Below are 22,744 nucleotides of genomic sequence, written 5' to 3'. Positions count from 1 at the left end.
AAAAAAAAAAAAAAAAAAAAAAAAAAAAAAAAAAAGGCAACATTAGAAGTAACTTATAGTTAAGTCTGCAAGTGAGTGATGTACAGGATTAACACAATCAGATTACATGATCACATATAGTTTACTTCTTCAGGATTCTGGCATCACTCTTTTTACAGGCTACAAAGCATATGAAATTAGTTTGCATACAGAATATGAGTGGCAGGAGGTGGCCTGGCTGAACCAAATCAAGTCATAATTGGAGATAAAAAGGTCAGATTTTAAATGAATACACAGGTCTAGACTACTCTTAAGTCCCAACTGGAACTGATAAAGCTGGGTTCTGATGGAGATTTCTTTCCTGATTTGGGAAGGTCACTGGATCTCAGTTCCTCATCCAGTAAATAGGTATAATACTTCCAGTACATTAATTCAGATCTGTGAGACTTTCAAGTATGCCAAAAAGGGCTTGCAGGAAAAGAATGCAGTTTTTATTAATGGAAGAATTTGCAACATGCAGGGTTTCAGAGGGACTGTGCAGTGAACAGCAATGACAAAAATTAAGCAGCTGCCTCATTCACTGGATGCTATCTGTCATGCACCCTGATCTATCAGGGACCCCTTGGGAGGAAAAAATGTCATGTAACTAAATACTCTGGACAGTTTTGCTTTCAATTACACGAGTGTTCACACTGAATATCTATGTACTTGAGACAGAAATCTGGCCTTGCAAGGCATATATTTAACAAGGAAGAACCAAGGGTATATAGGCAGTCTTGATTTTTGTTACCCAATTAGTAGCACATTTCATACTCCCTATATTCTCACAATTTAAAGGGTAAATGAAATGATATAGGTGTTTAAGTTGGAACATAAAAGAAAGCAACAATCTCAGTGTGGACTGCTATTTGCTGAACTGCAGCAGATCATTTGAAACAGATGTGACCAGTGAAACCACACTCATTTCACCCTTCAGACACGCTTATGTAGATCAAAACACACAAGCTCACTCACATCAGAAAGAAATGCCATGAAAGAGTATGGCTTTGGAGTAGGGGTTAGGGGAAAGCAGCAAAGAAGGCAGAATTCCCCTCTGCTCTTCCTACTACTACTGTTTTTTCTACCATAAAATTTACATGTGATGAAGTATTCAGGAAGAAGAAACACCCCATGTTTCAGTCAAGTAGAAAAATTTCTGAGACATTGATAATAATTGTAAATAGTAATATAATAGCAATGACTGCATATCGTTTTTTGTTTTGGCCTTATATTTTAAGTTACAGGTAGGCATTAGAGAAGAGAATCTCTTACTCATGTAAACAGATGCAAATACATGCATACACACACAAATACGCAGAAACATTGCTTTTTTTATATAAGCACAAACTAGTAGAAAGAAGAATTTTTAAGAAATTTAGCTCAACTAACTTATAAACTGAGAAAAATTAATAGAACTGCAGCAGTAACACCTCTACCTTAAGCTCTGTTTCAGAAGCCTGAGGCACAATACAATTCTCCTTTCCTTAAGGGGACAGTTAAACTTTGGATTTCTCCAATTTAACTGCATCAACCCAGTCAATGCCTCAATTTTCTTAAATTTACCTCAATGCCTGACCCAAAGATTTACCATCTTTCTTCAGACTTGCACACTACAGAGCAAACTCATTCATCTTCCGTGTCTGCTTTCTTAGGAGAGAGTACAAATTACTTCAGAGAGTTCGGGAAAAAAAGGAAGATAAATATTTTACAGGGATGAAACATCCATGTGGGAGACATGGCAGGTCAAGAGGCAGGCAGTCAAAGAAAGAGGAGGTACAAGACTAGGAAAAGGAGATAAATGTTTCAGGTTTAAACCGAATATAAACTGACAGCTAAAGAAGAAAAGTCAACCATTCCCAAAAGACCTCAGTTTAGCTTAGTCTTATCTATTCTAATAGTTGTGAATTCTCACATAAAGTCTCCATGCCAGGTCTGTACCACTGGAGAACTACTCTTTTCTCAAATTCTTGACACATTTGGTTATAAGAAGGAAAATAAGTTGGCAGCATGAAGGAAAGCAACCTTATGTAATTAGACCATGTATTACAGTCTTTATTTTAGTGGGGAGAGGAGTATCTTCCATTAGGTAAATGAAATTAAAAACGAAGTAATCTGAGTTCCCTGATGCTTGCTATTTTGATCAAATACACATGAAGCAATACTGTCATAGCCGAGATTGTCTAGGAATCCATATGGTCTAAAAGAAAACAAATATTTTTATTAGACCAAGTGACAGAGTTGGAAAGAAACAAGCTTTCAGGTACAGAAACTCTTCAGCAGATTAAGAAGCTGTATGCTTAATAGTATTCTATTACTGCAATGTTCATTCACCAGAGAGCATACAGAATTTGTTACTTTACCATGCATAGCATTGCTTTCTTTATCATGCTTTTTAATGTCTGTTTTACATCACCAGGGAACCATCCCCAAACTACTTGTCACTTCTACACACATAGTTGTTGTCATCTGTTCTCTCCCAGGTGCAATCTGAATACATCTAAAGACCCTTTTTGCCTATCAGCTCTAAAATCCATATCTAAGTTCTTTTTTCATGCTTTAGCCATTGAAACATTCTCCTTTCTGACCTTAGATGCAGTCCTGCCTGCTCACTATCCAATGTGAATGCTGCTGTTAATGATGCTCTTTTCAACCACAAATCTTCCATCTCTGGACTCTCTAAGCTGCTTTTCTTTTTACTACATTGAAGAACAACAAAAATCATTCTCATTTTCCAAAACGTTCACAGCCTAACTGGAGTCCATTTATCCCTTCTCTGGTATTAGGGTGCTGTGTCCCCTCCTCAATACCAGCTTGCCATACATGCAGTCATGCATTTTCATGTTTTCTCCCATGCCACTGTTTCTGCTTGAAGAGATACTCCACAAACATCTATTTAGCTACCTGACTGACCTTCCTCAAATTCCTCTTATTCTCTCTCCCTTTCTATGACACCTCTAAAGTACAAAAGGAAATGATGAAAAAAAATGTAAATATTTAACAGTAATTACAGTGATTACATTGCTGAGATCACAATCTGTTGCCTGGTCACTGAACAGGATACCTACACTAAAAAATGCCTGAGAGCCTAAGACATAGGAGCACATCATAGAAACACAGGAATTTCTCTACAGGAAGCGATGAAGGTATGTCAAGACCAGTACTGAGCTGAAGCTAATAAACCTGGATGGATCTGCTCTCACCTCATAATTCATTCCCTAATTCTGAGCAAGCAGACAGCCTTTCCATTGTGCTCCTCGGCCCCTCTCAGCCCACGGAGCATGGTGCAGGACCTGCCATGCCAGGTGCCTCTAAGCGGTGTCTGCACCTCTGGCACAACATAGCTCAGACAAGCAACACGGGCAACTGAAAGCTGACTGCACTGATCTCCTACTACTGCTTTTGTTTGTTCCTCCCTGTACTGCTATTCATTTGAGACCTCTCCCCAAGATACAAAGGGCAGAGACCAGCTTTTCTTCCAACACACTTAGTACAATGAGATCCCAATCCATGCACTGGGCTCACAGGTACGTTAAATCAAATGTATTACCCCAGAAATTCCTTCCAATTGGCTGCTTTGATTTCCAATTTGTTCTCAGGTTAAAACAAGTTTTCCTGCTTTTTGCAGCTACACAATACAACAGGGTCACATGAACTCTTTTACATTCTGTTTTGTATGGATTTTAAAGCATTTTAGAATAGCCACATTTTTCTTTATGCAATTAAGCACGGTACAATTCAGTACAGTCTGTGATGGGAAGGCTGTAGAGCAATGTGACATTAGAACACATTTTCGGTGACATGCTTTGAAAAGAAAAGTAGCAGAAATACCCTCTGAAAGAGGATTTTAAAGAAAATAAGATCATCCACAAGCAGCTGCAGAGGGAAATTACTGAGAAATCACCTTGGATAGCAAGCAGCTCTGAAGCTCTTGGTTAAAATTACAGCTTTCTAAAGTATCATTTCTTAATAAATGGGTTTTGTGCTGTCAAATGTTAGGTGCTGAACACAGCAATTACCTTCATTATATCAATGAAGAGCTAGCATTTATAGCCTGTGTCAAAATTACACAATTTCCTAAGAACAGGTATCTAACCACCTCCTAACAGCTAAGAGAAATGAGCAGAAAAAAAGTCCTTTAATAATATTTATCAAACACGAAAGCGAACCAAGCCAGCCATTGGAAAAAGTATCCTCTGCCAATTATCCCACACTTCAATAGCTACAGTGAAAGAAAGTCAAGACCTTTGGGGGAACTTTAGCCTCTCACAAAGTTAAAAGAGAAATTCCCAGGGAATTAAAAGCTAGATCTATCAAGGCAGTGACATACTCAGTTTTCAAAGTGGAAAAAGCCAGCTGCTGCATTGCCAAGTTTAAGACCTTTCTCTTTACCCATCCTTATCAAAGTTATCTCCTAACCAACTGCAGAACAAAATTCTACAGTGCTCTTCTCCAGAAGAAATTGAATTAACACTGAAAATAGGGATATCTTGACAGAAGAATTGCTAGTTACTACAAAAAACAAAAAGGAGATGCTACTCATAAACGGTTAAAGATAGAACTAAATGGAATTAACACCTTTTACACTTGTAATGGGACACTAAAACCTAACAAAATCCCAAACTGAAAGTCCACATGGAGGGAGGAATTAAAATATTCCTGCACTGTGCATAGCATTCTCTACACCAGGCGTGACCACATATTTAAATAAAGGTTTGCTGCTTATTTAGGAACCTTAGAGGAAGAGGGAGAAAAGATGCCAGCCATCTAGCGTAGACATAAGGGACATAGACACAAGTAGATGGAATTTATTAATTTCATATGTAATTTTTCTGAACCAACAAATATTTTTTTCCAATAGCTTTTCTCACATATTTTTTTAAAGTGTGTAAATCTCATAAGGAAGGCATACACTGAAAGTTTAGATAAATTATACAAAAAGCACAGAATGGGCAGACAATTTCAGAACTTCTTGATAGAAGATTTCTCACATCTTTCTCAAAAGCACCTTGCATTACTGTAGCTGACTACAACCTCTACTACTGGATCTCTCCTGTTACCTATTACAAGTGTTCATTGACAGAGCAATAATGACAAATACTCAAGAAGATGGAAAATGTAGGACTATGTAATACAAACGTAAGGAGATTTTTGTCTGGGTGTCACACCATACATAAGTTTTGGGTTTTTTAAAAACTGTTCCATATTTTTGTAAAGAGCTATAAAAGTCAGATTTGTGACCTACCTAACATAGTAGAGTCCTTGAAAAATACTAAGAATAAACACAAAATGCTGAGCCTGCACTATAAAGAGGTTTCATTAGATCTGCTTGATTCAGGAAAAAAAAAAAAACAAGGCCTGGGTGGAATGCTGCCCTGTTAGCTCCTGAGAGGACAAGCATAAATCTCCAGAGGACAGAAAGCAAAGCATTATTTGCAGTCTTAAAATGCTGGAGGTGGTGGAAGGGTCTGTGCAGAAGATTAGCTCAGCCTTGGAACGCAGCTGAAACACGCATCTCAAACAGATGGCAAAATCCAGAGAAGCAGCCTACAATTTGATATCAGCAGCTGTGTGTGAAATACACGCGGGTTTAAGCGGCTGGTAAGAAGCACGCTACAGCAGGCTCTACACAACCATGCACGACTGCACACTTGGATGATTCATAACTCCACTTTCCCATCTCAAAATTCAAGATTGTGGTTAGGAATCAAAATTCATGCATATGTGCCCCTCACAAGCAAAGTGAGAAAAGCCAGGCTCCATCCTTCTTCACTCGGCAGTAGAGGACATAGAGTGCCCCTGCCAACAGCCAACTTGTCCCTCTGCACCAGAATTTTCAGAGAAACAAAAGGTCTCTGCATCTCCCCCACTGCTGAATGTAACCTAAAGATATTAATTTCACTGCCTTAAAATGGCAAAATCTTAGTAATGGGAATGCAGGAGAAAATGAATGTTATTAGAGAATAGTTGCCACCACTGTAAAGGATGTTATTTTAGGGTTTGGTGGAGTGTTAAATTTTTGCTCCTACTATTTTTCAAGTTCTACTAAAAAATAATTGCTGAATCTCTTGGAAGGTAGAATTATTTTATTGGTCATCTAAATTTTATCCCTTAAAATGTGTTCTTCCTTTGTTTTTAACAACTTCATCAACTGCCTAGATGAAGAAATGGAATGCACCATCCCCGAATTTGTGGATGATACCAAATTTGGAGGAGTGGTTACTACACTGGAGGACAGGAACACTGTTCAAAGGGACTTTGACATTTTGGAGAAATGAGTCCAAAACCCCTTGTAAAGTTTGCTTAAGACAGATACAACAGCCTGGCCCTTGGAGGGTTATATTCCTGCAACAGAAAAAGCTGGACACCATTTGAAGTTGACAGTTCTGCAAGGGGGAGAAAAAAAAAAAAGAAAAAGGAAAGAAAAAAGGAAAGACCTTGGTGTCCTGGAGGGCAAGTTGGATATGGGTCAGTGGTGAGAGCTTGCAATGATTGAATTTAATTTGATACTGGGCCAAATCAGGAGTGTAGCCAGAAGGATAGAGAAGTGATTTAGCCTTTTATTAAGCACTTGTGAAACTACACCAGCAGCAGCACGGCCACTTTTGGGTTCCCCAGCACAGAAAAAATAAAGGTATTACCAAACTGGCACATGTGCTATAAAACTGGAGGAAGGACAGTAGGACCACTACGGGCCTGCAGCATATGGCATTCAAGGGATGGGTGAAGGAGCCAGACTTGCTCAGCAAGCCAAAGAGACCAAAGGATGCATTACCATTGCAGATACCCATTCAACTATCTAAAGGGGGATACAGGGATGAACAAGGCAGATGTTTCCCAGAGATGCACAGCAAAAGGACAAGGGTAACAATCAAAGGTTACAGAAAGAGGAAGAAGACATTTCACAGTGACTAGACATAGGGGCAGGTTTTCACAGAGACTCTGGATCTCCATCTTCGGAGATTTTCAAATTGGACTGGAGGAGCCACAGCGCAAGTTGATCCAACTTTCAAGGCCGCCCTGGTTATCAAGCAGGATACTGGACCAGATGGCCTCAAGAGGACCATCTGAATTTCTGTGGGATTGTATGATACTGCAGTTCACATATGGAATGCCAATGTAAATAATACACTAAGGACTTACAGGGAGACAAATACATTAAGAGCTGTGCAAGGTTAGAAAATAGTAACTTTTGAAGGACTTGAGTTGAAATTTGGTTTTGTCCTGAACTGAACATTCTAAATCTTAATTTTGAAAAGATGTTACTCTCAGTCTTTCAGAAGCCTCTGCTTAAATCATGAGATACAGTGTTACACATAGACACCAAACTAAAATATTTAATAATAAAAAAAATCACTATATAAGTGGTATATAAACATATTCAGTAAGAGGGCTTTTTCCCTGAACAGAAGTTTCAGTGAAACTTCCTTGTTTTTTACCTTTAAAAACTGGTTAATCTATTAGTTTTCAGGTACTGCATTACATATATTTGGCAAACACCAAAGAGAAGCAGCGTTTCACATTGGAAGGAGTTTTTAATTGCAACTAGATAATTTGGACTAAGGAGACTAAGGACATTTAAATAGTGCATCTATCTTCATGAAACATGGCTGATCAGGAACTTTTGAAAATCACTCCTCAAAATAATTTCTTTTACTTTGATCCTGTTAACAGCAAAAGGATTTTTTCCATTCAACTATGAACCTGCAGTAATGTCACATTACTCTTTAGGCAATTTTTATGAGGTTATTTGAGAATACAATTGAAAAAAGCAAATTTAATTCATTTGGTGTATGGTATGTCCTCTTAAACATGGATTTTATTGTGCACTTAATAAGATCAGTGAAATCTTTACACTGATTTTGTGGTTAATAAAACTGGGACGATTTTACATTAAAGTGAAAGAAGCCTTTCAACTAATTTCAATAGAAGTTGTTTAGGAATATTTAGCAAGACCATTTGTGCAAAATTTTAAAAAATGGTATGGTCAAATGGTATTTATCTGTAAAATAGGGGAAAGGTTTGATGTTAGACATTTCCAGTAGAGCAAACAGCATTAATGAAAACCCTCCACCACAAAATACAGGACATGTGTCATCTTTTTATTCCAAAGTTTAAATATTATGTTTATATTAACAGTGTCTAACAAAATAAACATTTAGTTTCCATCTCATTCAAGAAATACTATATATGAGTAAATCAGTAATGACATAATTCAATTTACTTTTAATTATACAGTTTTTACATATGTTTTCCAAGGCAAGCACTGTAAAGTGTCCATTGATCTTATCTCTGCCAAAACAGTATCTAGAGAAATGTGCCTTGCAAAGTAAGGGCCTTCTTACTCCTTACACAACAGTGCCCAGGTAGTTCCAGAATGAATGTAACCTCCAACTAACACGATATGCTGAATGTTCACGCCCTCCCTCACAGCTGTACTGATAACAGAATAAGGCCGGTCTGTTTCCAAAACACCAACAATTTGAAGATGCTATTTCAGCAATTTCAGGCAAAAGAGAGAAACTTTACTTACCACTGAAAACTAACTTTAAACCTGATTTTAAAAATCAAATAAGTCAGCTAAATAGCAAGTTTAATTGAGACCTAGGAAAAATTGACTGAAACAAACCGTTATTTCAGGTACTTTTTTATATTTAGTTTAAAACATTAAATGTCCTCATAGTACAGTTCTGCTCTCCAAGCTACTTCATAAACACAATCTAATAAAATCAATTTCTCTTCACCACTAATCAGGTATTAATTTACCTTGTACCAGCCTAGACCCCACAAGGAAACCAGACATACTACTTACAGGGATTCCATTAAAACAGAAGCTTGTTAACACAGAATTATTTAGGTGTGTACACGCTTGCCTATGCAGCCCTCAGCTGAATGTATGCTCCAGGGCTGTTTATACTGAAAATCCATGAATGAAAAAGTAAAATTATGATTTTGTATATTTAAAAAAAAAAACCACCAAAACCAACCCTGAATCATAAAAACAGGCTTTAACATTTTTTCTTCCTGCAGATTATTTTTCAGTTTACTACTTCTGATTTTTTCTTCTGTTTTCCAATGTTATTTCTATGATATCTGAATCTGTATCAGCATAGGTTTTTTTACAGTGACAGAACAATACAACTGTTCGGACTTAACTACTCAGAAAATATTGGCTAAAAAAATTAAGTAATAGCTGTTCTTGCTTTCTTATCTTATTGTCCAAGTTGTCTCTTTACTTTTAAGACATCTGCTTCATTTGCCTCTCCAGTTTGTTACTAGCTATTTTTACTTTCAGTTTCTTAGCTGTCAGCACATTGTGCTGATGCATATATACAACAAAAATATTTTTTTCTTTCTGGGGAAAAAAATCCATGTCAACAAGCATTCTTTACATTAATTAAAACATTTATATCACTGTTATATTAAATCAATTACAGGAACTGACAAATTCCAACATAATTTCACACTGCACAGAGAAAAAATGTGTCATATTTTTTGCCAAACAGCTATTTTACTTTCTCTTATTAGGCACTAGGATCTTGCCCATTTGATCTTGTTTGTATCAAGGCTTATTGGATATTTTTCATGACTCAATTCAAAACTGTGAACACAATCTCAAAATTGATTAATCATATTTCTAAAATACTGACATTTGTACAATACAGGCATGGCTGTTTACGTACACGATATGATTGTATCCATAAATTCATAGACAATGGATTTTGGGTTTTTTCCTTTCTCACTATGTTTTTCTTTTTGATGACAAGCCAAAAATTCCAAGATTTTACTCAAATTAGTCATGGGTATTACAATCAATGGTAAAAATATTGGGTTTTTTTTTCAAATCTGCAATATCTAAATGAAATACATTTGAAAAACTAACCTGTAATCTACAATGCAAAATAAATCAGCCAAGTCTGACAAGAGAATCAGACACTCCATCCTGAATTACTCCATCTGAATTTGAATTACAGTATGGCCAGCCCAATTAGGCCATTAATACCAAGGATGTTGATTTCTTAATAGTGCCATAAAACACAACACTGATACTAAAATGCACATTTCTTGAAGCTCAGTTACAGAACAGTGCTGATACTAGTAACACTACCTGCCACGTTCTTGCCACTTTATCCCACAGGGTAGGAACTAAACCAACCCAGTACCTCAAATCTGCAGCTGATACAGTTAATCTGAAATTGAAGCAAGCATCCTTTGCACTAATTAAATGGGGAGGAGAGGAGGGAGGGAAATATCCCAATGATTTGATTATATAATCCCACTTGCTCTTCCAGAGGAAGAGAGCAGCATCTGGGAACCCTGCAGTTTTTTTTTTACCTCACCCCAGATTTAAAGAGTGCCCTGTGCAATAACAACTGTCTAAATCGCTTTGAGTTCCTGAAAGAAACACTTCTCTTTCATAAAAACAAACCATACAACTTAATGAAAAAAATTAAATTCATTATATGAAATGACTCAAGACACTACAAGGCAACACCAGGCTCCTGATTGTTTTTCCTCTGTAATTCTTTGGGGTGGGGAAAGATACGAACATTTCCAGTGAAAGCCCATGAGGCTGATGGCAGGTTTCCTCTGGGGCTGGAAATAGGAAACAAGTTATCTACACACTTTCCCAATACAGTCACCCTTTCAGATGTACTGAGTAACAGAGGCTCTATAAGGCTCCAATTAAAATTCTAAATGACTCAACAGGATTTGTGACAGACAGAAAACCCTGAGTCCCCTCCATCATCACCTTCACACCACAGCAGGCTGAAAGCTTCTACTCTTTCAAGAGAAGAGTTAAGCATTTCCTTTACAATACCACTGAAAGACATGGCATAGGTGTGTTTACTGTGCCAATTTGGGATGACAGAATTTGAGGTGCACCGCTACGTGCCTCACCTCACCATTTCTTGGTGAGGTAGCCTTCTCTGAGACGGTTAAATTTATTTAGAAACTGTTCTCTAGAAAAACACATGCCACAATCTAGAAGCCTTCTCTCCTCTTCAACACTTTCTCAAATTCCCTGTACTTCATAGACATGATTTTAAAATTCTACATTTATAATATGGAACAAAATATGAAAGAAACTCCTTATAGAAACCTCACGTTGTCAGTCTTTGCAGTGGTCTTTAATTAATCAAGGAAATTATACCCCTGAGACTTGATCAATGACCAATTTATTTGAAGCATAAATATTAACCTCATTAATTAAGAGCTTGCATTGTCTCAGACAGAAAATCACCATCATTAAACAGATTACGCTTTTGTAGCTTGCCCTCACCATTATTTTTCCTAAGGAATACAAGAAGTAAGAGGACATACCTGTGTAAACACAAGCTGATAAATATTTTTCTTAAGAAAACTGATGCTTCATTCCATTTAAAGTCTGTACTTCTTGATATATTATAAATATTATGCTTGTTATAATTTTAGATTTTATTTGCGTAGCTATTGTACTGCTAGTTTAGGCAGATTAACAATCAGATATACACATATGCATGGAAAATATCACCGTACAAACCAGAAGTGTTGTTTGATGATGAAGTACCTAAATGTACTACGATGTACAGCCCATCTTAGATTCTTTACATTTTACAAAGCTGAATAATTTGAAATATTTAAGGCATCCGCTGTCCGGAAATATTGCCTGGTTTTCAATTTTATACAAACAGCATAGTCTGCCATGTGTGCTAAAGTCTTAGGGTTTATGAAGCATGAAAAAAGCCTGCTGTCTCAGGCCTCAACTTTTCTGTTGCAATAGAGAAAACACATAAATTTAAAAAAAAATGTAAAAAGATAACAATGCTTAAAATCAAATGACCTGGATAATGATGCAGAAGAAGTAAAGACATTGTCTTTACTGGTTCCTCCAACATAAATATAAATGCCCTCTGAAAAGTTCATTTTGCCATATCACAAAGGTGTTGCACTGCCAAATGAGCAATGACTGACTGTCTTGGTCAATGGGACTTCGTAAGGAAATACAGTTGAGCAAGTGGGAAAAGGAAAGTGTTTCTTTGATCTGTTGGGAAAATTCACCCTGGAAAATTTTGGTTCACTCATATTCCATTTGGTGGGACATAAAGCTTTGGATTGGGTTGGGCTAGCCATAGAGCCAAGGTTCATCTTTGCTGTAAGGAGGAGAAAGCAGCAGGAATAGCGGCCTCTTGTAGCCACCAGCACTGATGAAAGATGTCACTGTAAAAGAGTGATTTGATATTTATGGGCACATACAGTAATATACTGATACCTGCTATAAACTGAAATAAGCACACATTACTTAACGAACTTACCAGCCTGCGGATCTCTCTCTCACATTCCCGCTTTATTCTGTTAATCTCATCCTGATGGGACTGATAAGCCGTGCGCAGGTCAGCAGCCTTCATTTTATCGGCCTGCATAATGTTGTTCAAAGCTTCTTCAAGCTGCTTTTTGCCAGATTTCAGCTCCAAGATCTCCTGTTGCAACTTCATCCGTTCACCATCGAATGCCTTGCGAGCCTCCTCCTTTGCTTCACTCAGCAGCGCTGTCTTCACTTTGTCAGCTGCCCCGTCCCGCAGGACATTGACTGTTGACTGCAAACGCTGAATTTCACCATCTTTGATTTTCACCATTCTTGCTACCTCCTGCTCATGCTGCCGGATAAGTAGCTCTCTGACACTCTGAAGTTCCTTCATTTTCTCCTCGTGGAGCTTGGCTTTCAGTTCAGAAACATAAGCGGTGTGCTTATGCTGCTCCTGCTCCCTTTCTTGCTTAACCTCTTGGATTTTCTCTCTCAGTTTGCCCACCTGCAACATCAATATAAAATATCGATTAACAAATGTTACCACACTTTTAGAAGTCACCAAGGGAGCTTTTCCTGAAAAATAAAAATTCATCCTGCATATTCAAAACCAAAGGCTGCATACCTGTCACCTCTCTCTCCAGTAAACAACTAGAGAACTAGGGCTGGAAAAAGGCCATGTGCGTGTGCAGGAATCTGCTATGGGGATGTGCAACTGGCAGTAAATTCTCAGAGTTTTAGGGAATAAAATAAAACCGAGCAGTGTTCAATCTAATTCTCTCATTTCCTCCACCAACCACCCCAGACTACTATCATCCATAACCCCTCTACTGCACCTTACAAGATGGAAAATGAACCATAGAGAGTTTGTGTTTATGCTGGCAATACACTAATTTTGGATTTCCTAATTTCTTAGGTACTTTGTTAATTAAAGTCCTTACTAGATAAAGCAAAAGAATTGGCCTTCTGAAAAATCAAGTCTACTTAAGCAGACTCAGACAGGACACCCCAAAACTGAGACTATTCACAGTCCCCAGACACCAGAAAATACAGGCCAGTGACTCTAAGGGTTGGGGAAGGAGTATGGGAAAGGTCGCATAGCCTATTATAGTAATACCCACTGTGATTAAACCTTATAAAATGATGCTCAGCAGGCTGCATGGAAAGCAGTGCTTTTTCCAAGTGGAATTAGATACTAAATCAGAAGGAAGAAAAAAAAAAAAAAAAAAAAAAAGGTAAAAAAGACGGAGAAAGGTTTCCTTCCCTATTATAGTATACCAGAAAGGCTATAATGTATTTCATCATGCGTAGTGTCAGTAACATCTTTATACTATCCCTATCACTGTGACTGCCAAAATATGGGCTCTATACATGTACTTCTCATCTAAAGCAAAGTCAGAGGCAGAGATTTCAAAGACTTATGTTTTAACCTTGAGTGGCAATACAAATGTACATACCATGGTGCTTCATGGTACATGGAGGCTACTGAGCAGCAGGATGTTGGACACTGTCATAACAATCCTAGACTGCTTGTATCTATGCTATACAAAGCTGAGGTCTGTACTCTTACAATGCATTTAATTTATGCTAAACTAAACCAGAATTGCAACTTGCCTCAGATTAGTGTGGAAAGGATGGGAGATCTTTATTAATATTCAAACTATCATTTACTATGAAGGTATAATTAAAAGAAACTATTTTTTAGCATGATTCTGGGTTCTACAGTCAAAACAAAAGGAAAGAGTTAATTAAAACCAATAATACTAGTTCAGGAAAGGCCCAGAAACCTTCACTATTTTGTTCACTGAAAATAGATTGGATCTAAACCGGTACATTTCTGTGTTTGCTTTAGGAAAAATGGGACATCTTAACTCAAAAGCCTCATATATAACACATCCAGTGAATCCAAGATTACTACTTAATTTAAGAGTGACCATAAAATGAGATTAACATGTTACTCATCAAACCCACATCACTGACAGTAGGATTTCCAGAGTCTGAACTTCACCTGAAGTCTTCAGACAGCAGGGACAGCAGACTTTCTCTATGCAGAAGGTGTTATGATCCTGTTTTTTCCAACAGTCACTTTGAGAATTAACCAACTCAAACTTACACTAGATTTTAAAAAGTGAAGTAAATGAAAACAAAAGGGAAACAAGCTGGAGCGGAAGAGGAAGGAAAATTATCTACATTTTCATGATACCCTGTGGACTAAACACCAGCTGGTAGAGAGCTGTAATTACAGCTGTGGAAAAGGTAACAGCTCTGAATCAGACACCATCAGAAGTAGATTTTATTGCACAGATACTGTTACTCTATTCCAGGATGATTCAGATAACATATCTTTATGAAGAAAGATTTATTTATTTATTTATTTTTCTCCAAAAATGGTACATCTGGCTATTGGAATTTATCTGCAGGACATACCCCTGCGTTATTTCTTTTGGTGGGATGGCATTTAGTTCCAAGCCTATTGTGGATAGCACTGATTTTCAGTCTTGTATTAGGGTACTCAATTCCATAGGATACTCTAAGACTCTCTAATCCCTGTCCATGGGGGTTGCACTAGAGGATCTTTAAACGTCCCTTTCAACTCAAACCATTCTATGATGCTGTAACAAAGCTAGGCCGTTTACTCACCTGTTTACTACCACAAGTAGATGAGTTTATAGATAAATTTGCAAATGAACCAACACTCGTTATTTACTTAAATCTATTAGTTATTTCCTTACTGATGAGCAAAGAAAATTGAAATGAAACTGAGCAACAAGACCTAGTAACAATAACAGAGAACAAACTGTATAAATGAATATATAAACAAGGTTAATATACCTCCAGAACTACAGTAATTTAAAATTAGTCATATTGCACATAAAGCATGCAACTGAATGGTGGTTTTAATAATATACATTAATGAATGTGACTTCCTAAAAGCATTTTTAATATATGAGAAATAGATTCTGAAATTTTGAAGAAGTACTGAGTTACACAAAAGAGTATACTTGCTCAATTTTTTTGTCTTTCATTGAATTGAGTGAAGGCAACATCTATATGCATTGTTGCTAGCTGTGAGTACACATATTAAACCACTCAGAGTCACTGAATATTATCATATATCAGTCAGTAGTCATTTTACTTAAAAGCTTCAGCAAGAGCAATGAAAACAAGAAAAATAGGAACCCTTCTAAAACCCCTGGATTTTTACACTACATCTTAAATGCCTATCACTCCTCATGACCCAGTAAAAAAGATGTATCATAATTCTCAAGGTCTTTAAAAAGTCTTTTCTTGTTACTGTTTCTTGTCAGAGATGATGGGAAGTTAGATCTGCCTGGGCTTCCTGGAAATCCATCAGCTGTCCTTCCCGCAATCCCTCCGTCCATTTCTCCCACACTCTATGCGGATCTGTACATGTCTGGCTTCCAGAGCAACAGACTGAATGAAAATAGTAGTGTGGCATTTTCCCATATGCCAGAGTCTCAGTTTCAAGAGACACTTAAACTTTAAAGGAATTTGTCTTTTTTTAATTTCCGACAGTCTTTTTTTTTTTTTTTTTTTTTTTTTTTTTTTTTTTTAATGAAGAAAGCTGTTCTGTTCATAAGCAGAATATGAAGCATAACCAAGAAATGAAGCTAATAGGGAAACAAAGTCAGGCAGAATATCAGGGCACCAATAAAACAGTTATTTTCTGCATTTCTAAATTAAATCTTCAATAATCAGTGCACATTGATATAACATTGTTGCAGAAGCTAGCTTCACGGGAGATGACAAATGTCTTTTGCTTCTTCCCTTACTTATGGCTGAACACTGCCTGAAGAATTTTCTTTAAAACAGTACAATTATATTATCATAGTTTATTTGCATCTGGTGTTGTTTTCTTTGACAAGATACTTTGTGCACTTGAGACAGAAATATAATAATTTCATTTTATGTACTGGAGTCAATGACATAATTTTAAAAATCATGTATTTCCTAAAAGGCAATAACCTATTGAGTCATATATGTTTCCAAGTGCTACCAAACTACTGCCCCAGTAAAAATGTTATGGTAAGAACTTACTAAGGACTACCTCATGTTTTTCCCTTGGATTTAAATGCTTTTAATTTATGTTTTCAATTTATGGCACAATAGTCAGTCACTCGGAGTGAGGGGAATACTCTCCACACAGCTTTTTGCCAGGAACTCAGGTAGGCAATTTATTGCCAACTGTGAAAAATACAGGTTACTAGGAGTGAGGCCAACAAGCAAAGATGCTAATGTTTATTTTAAAAACCAAATGCAATAGCAACTTTCCTTCAAAAAGAACAAAAAATGTCTGTATGATTTGCTTTTTCTAAAAACACATTTAAATGCCACTCCTATTTAGGCACACTTAGTGTCATCTACTGTCCAGCCAACAGCATCCTTTCTATTAAAATTTCTGCATGCATTGGATCATGCCATTAAAAATTATTCACTTAGGCAAGACTGCTGCGGACATAAGCAAAGATGTCACTATGAAAAGGCAGCCCTAACACTGGCCCCGTTTTTATCAACACAGTAGCCAAATATTGGGCTATTACTTATTTGTATAGGGATTTTACTTATTTGTAATAGCAACTCAAGTTACAAAGTACTTGTTATGATTTGCAGAGTTCAGTCTATTTAGCATCTCCAACATATAAGGACAAACTTTTGAAGTTTTCTGTTTGTTTGGGTTTGGATTGGTTGGTTTGTGTTAAGTAATGAGTTTCCTTTCCTGAAAAGTTCTCTATTTGCCTACCTCTCTTCAACCCCCCTGGCCCACTCCTCATGGATTCTGAGAAGAAATTAGCTGGACGATGTTTAATACTTCCACAATATTTTGTGTAATGCAATTCCAAATTCAAAAGCTCAGTTACACAGCAGGTTACACATCACAATGAAAACCACATGCTGGGAAGAAAATCTTGTATCTTTCCATAGCGACTTTAGAAACACTACTGTTTAAATTACACTAAAGAAATTTACCTTGCAAGCTTCAAGAGAAAGGGAAAAATAGGTACATGTTTACTGGTCTTCCGTTTAAAAATATTACTGCAGCTACACTAGCCTTTCAAAAATTAATTGAACTGTACTTAGGTAACTTGTGCTTGGAGTTAGGGAATATAGAGTCATAGAACAGCTGAGGTTGGAAAGAATCTTCAGAAGTCATCTAGTCCAGCCCTGTTGCTTTAGACAATGTCCAGTTAGATTTTCAGTACCTTCAAGGATATAGCTTTCAAAGTTTGTCTAAACATCCTGTTAAAATGTTCAATCACAGGAAAAAAAAAAAAAAAAAAAAAAAAAAAACCAACCAAACAAACAAATAAACCACCACAAAACAACCCACCACCAAAACCAAAAAACCTTCTTACATTTAAATGGTATTTCTTGTATTTCAGTTTATGCCCGCTGCCTTCTGTCCTTTCACTGGGCCCCACTGAGAGCATCTTTATCCCCTCCTTCAGGTATTTATACACACTGATAATGTCCTTCCAAGCCTTCTTTTCTCCAGCCTAAACAGTTGCAGCTCTCTCAGCCTTTCCTTGTACATCAGGTGCTCTGAGCCATTAAACATCTCCATAGCCCTTCACTGGATTTGATCCAGTGTGTTCAGACCTCTCTGTCACTGGTGATCCCAGTGCTGGACCTAGCACTTCAGCTGTGGCCTCGCCAGTGCTGAGCAGAGGGGAAGGATCACGTCCCTCCAACTGCTGGCAACAATCTTCCTAATGTAGCCCAGGATACCGTCAGCCTTCCTTGCCACAAGAGCACATTGTTGACACGTTCAAATACATTTTTTCATCACTGCAAACACACACTGAGCAGATTCGTACATGCTAGTTTAACTCCACAGGGATTCTCCCATCACCAGAAAGGTTCCCCAATACTTTTTACATTTAAAAGCAGGGTCACATAGTCTAATACAAAATTATGTTTGAAAGAGAAAGAACATATTCAGAAGCATTTTTTGATGCTTCTGTTAAAAATCTGAATTTACCTTGCTTTTTAAAAAAAAAATAGAGACCATCTAACTGTAAGTAAAAGGACAAGATAAAAAAGTTGTCAAATTATCATACTACACAACTAAATACAGGTTCACTGAATTGCAGAAAACATCTACAGCAATATCTTGAAAAACATCTTCCTTGCAACAAAGTAGAACAATCTGAATGTCTCATTTTGGAAAGCATGTAGAAAAGAGTAATTTTTTAGTACAGACCCGTTTCCAGTGACATGAAAAGGGACAAAATACAAAATCAATTAAAGTAATAAATTATCCCTTTCCTTCTCTTTTTGGTATGGTCCTGTACACACAAATCCAACAATAACCAATGCAGTTTAAACCTGTTCCAACTATGATCATTTGAAGAATTTTAACAACATTTTTAATAGAAATATATTTTACTGGGCCTGATGTTGAATATTCCTGAGTATCTTCTGCAAAGTGATCTGAAACATCACTTCTCCAGAGTAATACAAGGTTTTATTGGTCCCTATTCACAGCCAACTCAATTTACTCTAAATTAGACAGGTAATACACTGGCATTACTAGATTGTAACCAGACATGCCAAATCAACTTGCTGTATCCTTCTGAAATTCCAAACTGGCAGGTAAATCCTGGACAATTCTTACTTTTCTCCTTCCCTTGAGTTTTTCCAGGCAGCAAAGAGACGTTTCCTCTGAGTACACACTTTTCACCCCACAGCTGGCTAGAAAAGTATTGTTGCCTTCCTAGTAATCTTCTTTCATCAGTGCCAGATTCAAGGTGTTTAACTGAGTACCTGAAGACTAACGAGCTGTTGCTATGCCACTGGGAAAGCTCTTCATGAACAGGCATTTTGTGTCCACATCAATCACATCAAAACTGTAGGTGTCATCTCCAGTGAAGCAGCTTTGCTTGCATGATCTTTTCCTTGTTGTAAGTTAAAAAGGGCTGACACTGAAATTGGAAAGGAATCATCTTTGCAGTCTCTGGTCATATCAGAAATCCACTCATGGGAGGACAGGTCTAAAAGTTTCATCTAGGAGATCTGTAGATCTACTTGGATCGGCTTTAGTATGTCTACACTGGTATGCTGTCCATGGATAAGGAAGAGAAGCAACCCCAAAAGCCAAGTCTCTGAAAGGCACGCCACACACTGCTACAGTGGGGAGCTGAGTAGAAACAGCAGCAGTAACCAATGTTCTCCCAAACACAGGCTCACACTTTGGTCTCCAGATCAGAGACTCCTCTGACAGTCTTTCGGCACTGGATGCTGAACACCTGAAGCTCCTACTTGGAAGTGACATGGCATAGTGATATTTCTTGTAACAAGAGAAAATTAATGTAACAGGCTAGTGTCAGAACAAAAAGATGAAGATGTTCAACATGAAAAGTTGATCACTGTTTGAACTGATAATGTGTGTCAAGGATAAATTCTCCATCAAATGGTTTGCAATACCTATGTGCTAAACCAAACGAAATTTAAACTATTTCAGGGCAAAAACATGCTAAAAATCTGTCATTGTTAAGATACGATAACTTTTCTATAGAGTATTAAACTTGTAAATCTAGAATTTTCAGACTTAAGGAAGATGTGAAAGACTTCAGGAAAACTTGCAGGCCTGATTTCATCTTTTTATTGACAATGACAAGTGGTCACATCAGTCCACAAACTAGGAAATCTCTTAGTTCGTTTCCCAATTATAGCATCATATTGAATCTTTTGAATGCAGCTTTTACCACTTCCAGTTGTCCAATAATCTGACCTCTTTTGTCTTGTTTCTGATTTCAGGCAATCACTTGTCCAAATCTCCTTCTCCTCTAATAAGAGTTTAGAAGTGGCAGAAGCAGCAGTCAGACATGACTCCTCATATCAGGCACTGTTTTGATGAAACTTGTACTCACTGCTCAGTTACATAGTTCAACCCCAGTCAGCAAATAAGTACCAGTCAGCTGCCCACCCATTCTGCCCCCACCCATTGGGGTGGGGGAAGAATTAGAAGGATAAAAGTGAGAAAGAAACTCATGGGTTGACATAAAAACAGTTTAATAATTAAAAAGAAATAATAATGAGGTTTTAAATTGTAAGGAAAAGAGAAAAAAAAAAAAAGGAAAATAAAACTCAAGACAGACAAGTGATGCAAATAGAAACAACTGCTCACCACCAACTGACCGATGCCCAGTCAGTCCCTGAGCAGCAGCCTCCCTGCCAACCGCTCCTCCAGGTTTATGTGCTGAGCATGACATCACATGGTATGGAATATCCCCTTGGATAGTTGGGGTCAGCTGTCCCAGCTGTGTCCCCTCCCAACTTCTTGTTCACCCCCAGCCTACTCGCTGGTGGGTGGGGTGAGGAGCAGAAAAGGCCTTGACACTGTGTCAGTACTGCTCAGCAGTAACTGAATCATCCCTGTGTTATTAACACTGTTTCCAGCACAAATCCAAACCATCGCCCTGTACTAGCTGCTATGAAGAAAATTAACTCCATCCCAGCCAAAATCAGTACACTCAGTCAACATTTTTCCAGTCCATCTGCCTCTACTTCTTGCTTTGTTTTTCTATGATCTTACTCATTTTTCCTTCTCCATAGAAAAAAGCCTCCTGTGTTCATTCTTTTCTGTCTACTTTCATAAATATCCTCTTCTTACATGTCCATTTCCAGTAACAAATAAACCTCTTAAAAAAGAATAAATAAATCAAGGCACCACATCTACTAGTCTTTCTTGCCTCAAGCATAACTACTTCTGATAAACTTTTAACCTAAACTCTCAAGATTATTGACAATATCAAAGAATCACAGAAAATATGTTTCTGTTCATATTTGAATATATGAAACCTCTCCCTTTTTTCCCTATGCTATATTTGGATCCCCTAGAAACTTCTGAAGACTCTAGTGATTGACTTTTGTTCCAGATTTAAATAGTTTAGATATATACCTTGATAAAATACATTAATTTTAGAGGCCCTACTACACTTCTGAGTAAAATTTTCCAGCAAATCACACTGTAACATCAGACTTTTTTAGGATCTCTTCCACTGTGTTTTTTGTTGACCTCTTTCAACATGACACCATCTAAAAGAACTAATTATCATCCTTTCTTGTTGATTCTTCCAAATTAATGATAATCACTGCTTAATATCTATTTATGTCTCACTCCTCTCCAGTATCTGTTTTACCTGGATTAGAAACTGCATTACCATGTCTAGCATATTCACTCATTTAATTATTTTGAATTCTGACTGAAGTAACGCTTCCACATTGATTAATAACTTTGTTACTTACTGTCCAATGTTTGACAGATGTCCAAAATTCTTTCATTTTAGTGATTTTGTTAAGTATTGAGAATTTACATTTATATATCAAGCATAGAGAACAGCTGAATTCAAATAGCTTTCAACTGATGTCAGGAAACAACCTGCCCAAAGGGATGTGCTTCCTTTTAATCCCAGTCAGTAGTGGCAGGAGTAGCTAGCTATACATGATTTTACCAATACTTCATTTATTTTCCTGCTCCAAGAGGGTTGCTATATTTCATTCCCAATTACAATACACTAGTGCCTCCTTGCAATTCGGTACACTCCTTACAGGTCAGAAAGTTAATCCGACCCTTTCTTATTCCATACATAACAGACAGAAATAACATTAATTTTTATATATATATACACACATATATATACACACACACACACATATATATATACACACACAAACACATATATATATATACACACACACACACACAGTATGCCTGGATTCTCAAATCAACAGCTGTATTTAAGTGTTCTTCCATACATACTGGCCATAACTCTTTTCCATATGCCATTTTTAATCCCAAAAAAATAAAGCTGATTTGACAGTATGAGATCTCAGGGTTTTTTTAATTTCACAAATTGAAAATAGATTTTATTTTTTTTTCAACTTACAAGGCAACAGTGTTAGACACAGATTCAACATCTGACCTCAAAGCTCAAAACCCCAAAGAAATCTGGGAAAATAATGGGGATTTACAAAAACAATCTATAAAATTGTGAGGTGGTACAGTGGCAACTGAGTTGAAACACCTCATTCTAATTTCTACATCTGTTGTAATCTCCTATAAATGTACGGTCACAAGCAGAATATGGATATTTAAGAGCAATAGCAGAACCTGGTGAAGATGGACCAACAGTGACAGCAAACACTACACAAGCTATCAAGAAGAAAATATTACCTCAAAATTGGAAGACTATCTTCTAATGTTTGCTAACCATCTCAGTAGGAGTAGGCAACTTAGTAATCCTTGTTCCTAAATATTCATGACACTCAGCATAGGCATTTATAAACATTACACATTTTCTTGACTCTGACGGCCAAGACCATGCTCACTCACTGCATCTCCTTGTACTTACTCACCAGACTTTAAGGTTCAGTTAGAGCAAGTCCTGCCTCCATTCATGTTAAAATAAGTATAATATA

At 37.1% G+C, this 22,744-nt stretch overlaps 1 protein-coding gene across 1 annotated transcript in view; it reads right to left on the bottom strand.

Moving 5' to 3' along the window:
- Positions 1 to 22,744, bottom strand: part of JAKMIP1 (janus kinase and microtubule interacting protein 1) — a 146,676-nt gene that overhangs the window by 63,842 nt on the left and 60,090 nt on the right. The window contains exon 4 of the mRNA XM_026846680.1: positions 12,312 to 12,806. Within this exon, the coding sequence (XP_026702481.1) occupies positions 12,312 to 12,806 (495 nt within the window). The remainder of the gene's footprint in view (positions 1 to 12,311; positions 12,807 to 22,744) is intronic.

Source organism: Athene cunicularia, assembly GCF_003259725.1.
Source record: "Athene cunicularia isolate RWA chromosome 4 unlocalized genomic scaffold, athCun1 chr4_part1, whole genome shotgun sequence".
In the NCBI taxonomy this organism is placed as follows: Eukaryota; Metazoa; Chordata; class Aves; order Strigiformes; family Strigidae; genus Athene; species Athene cunicularia.
This window is presented reverse-complemented; position numbering and strand designations above follow the sequence as displayed.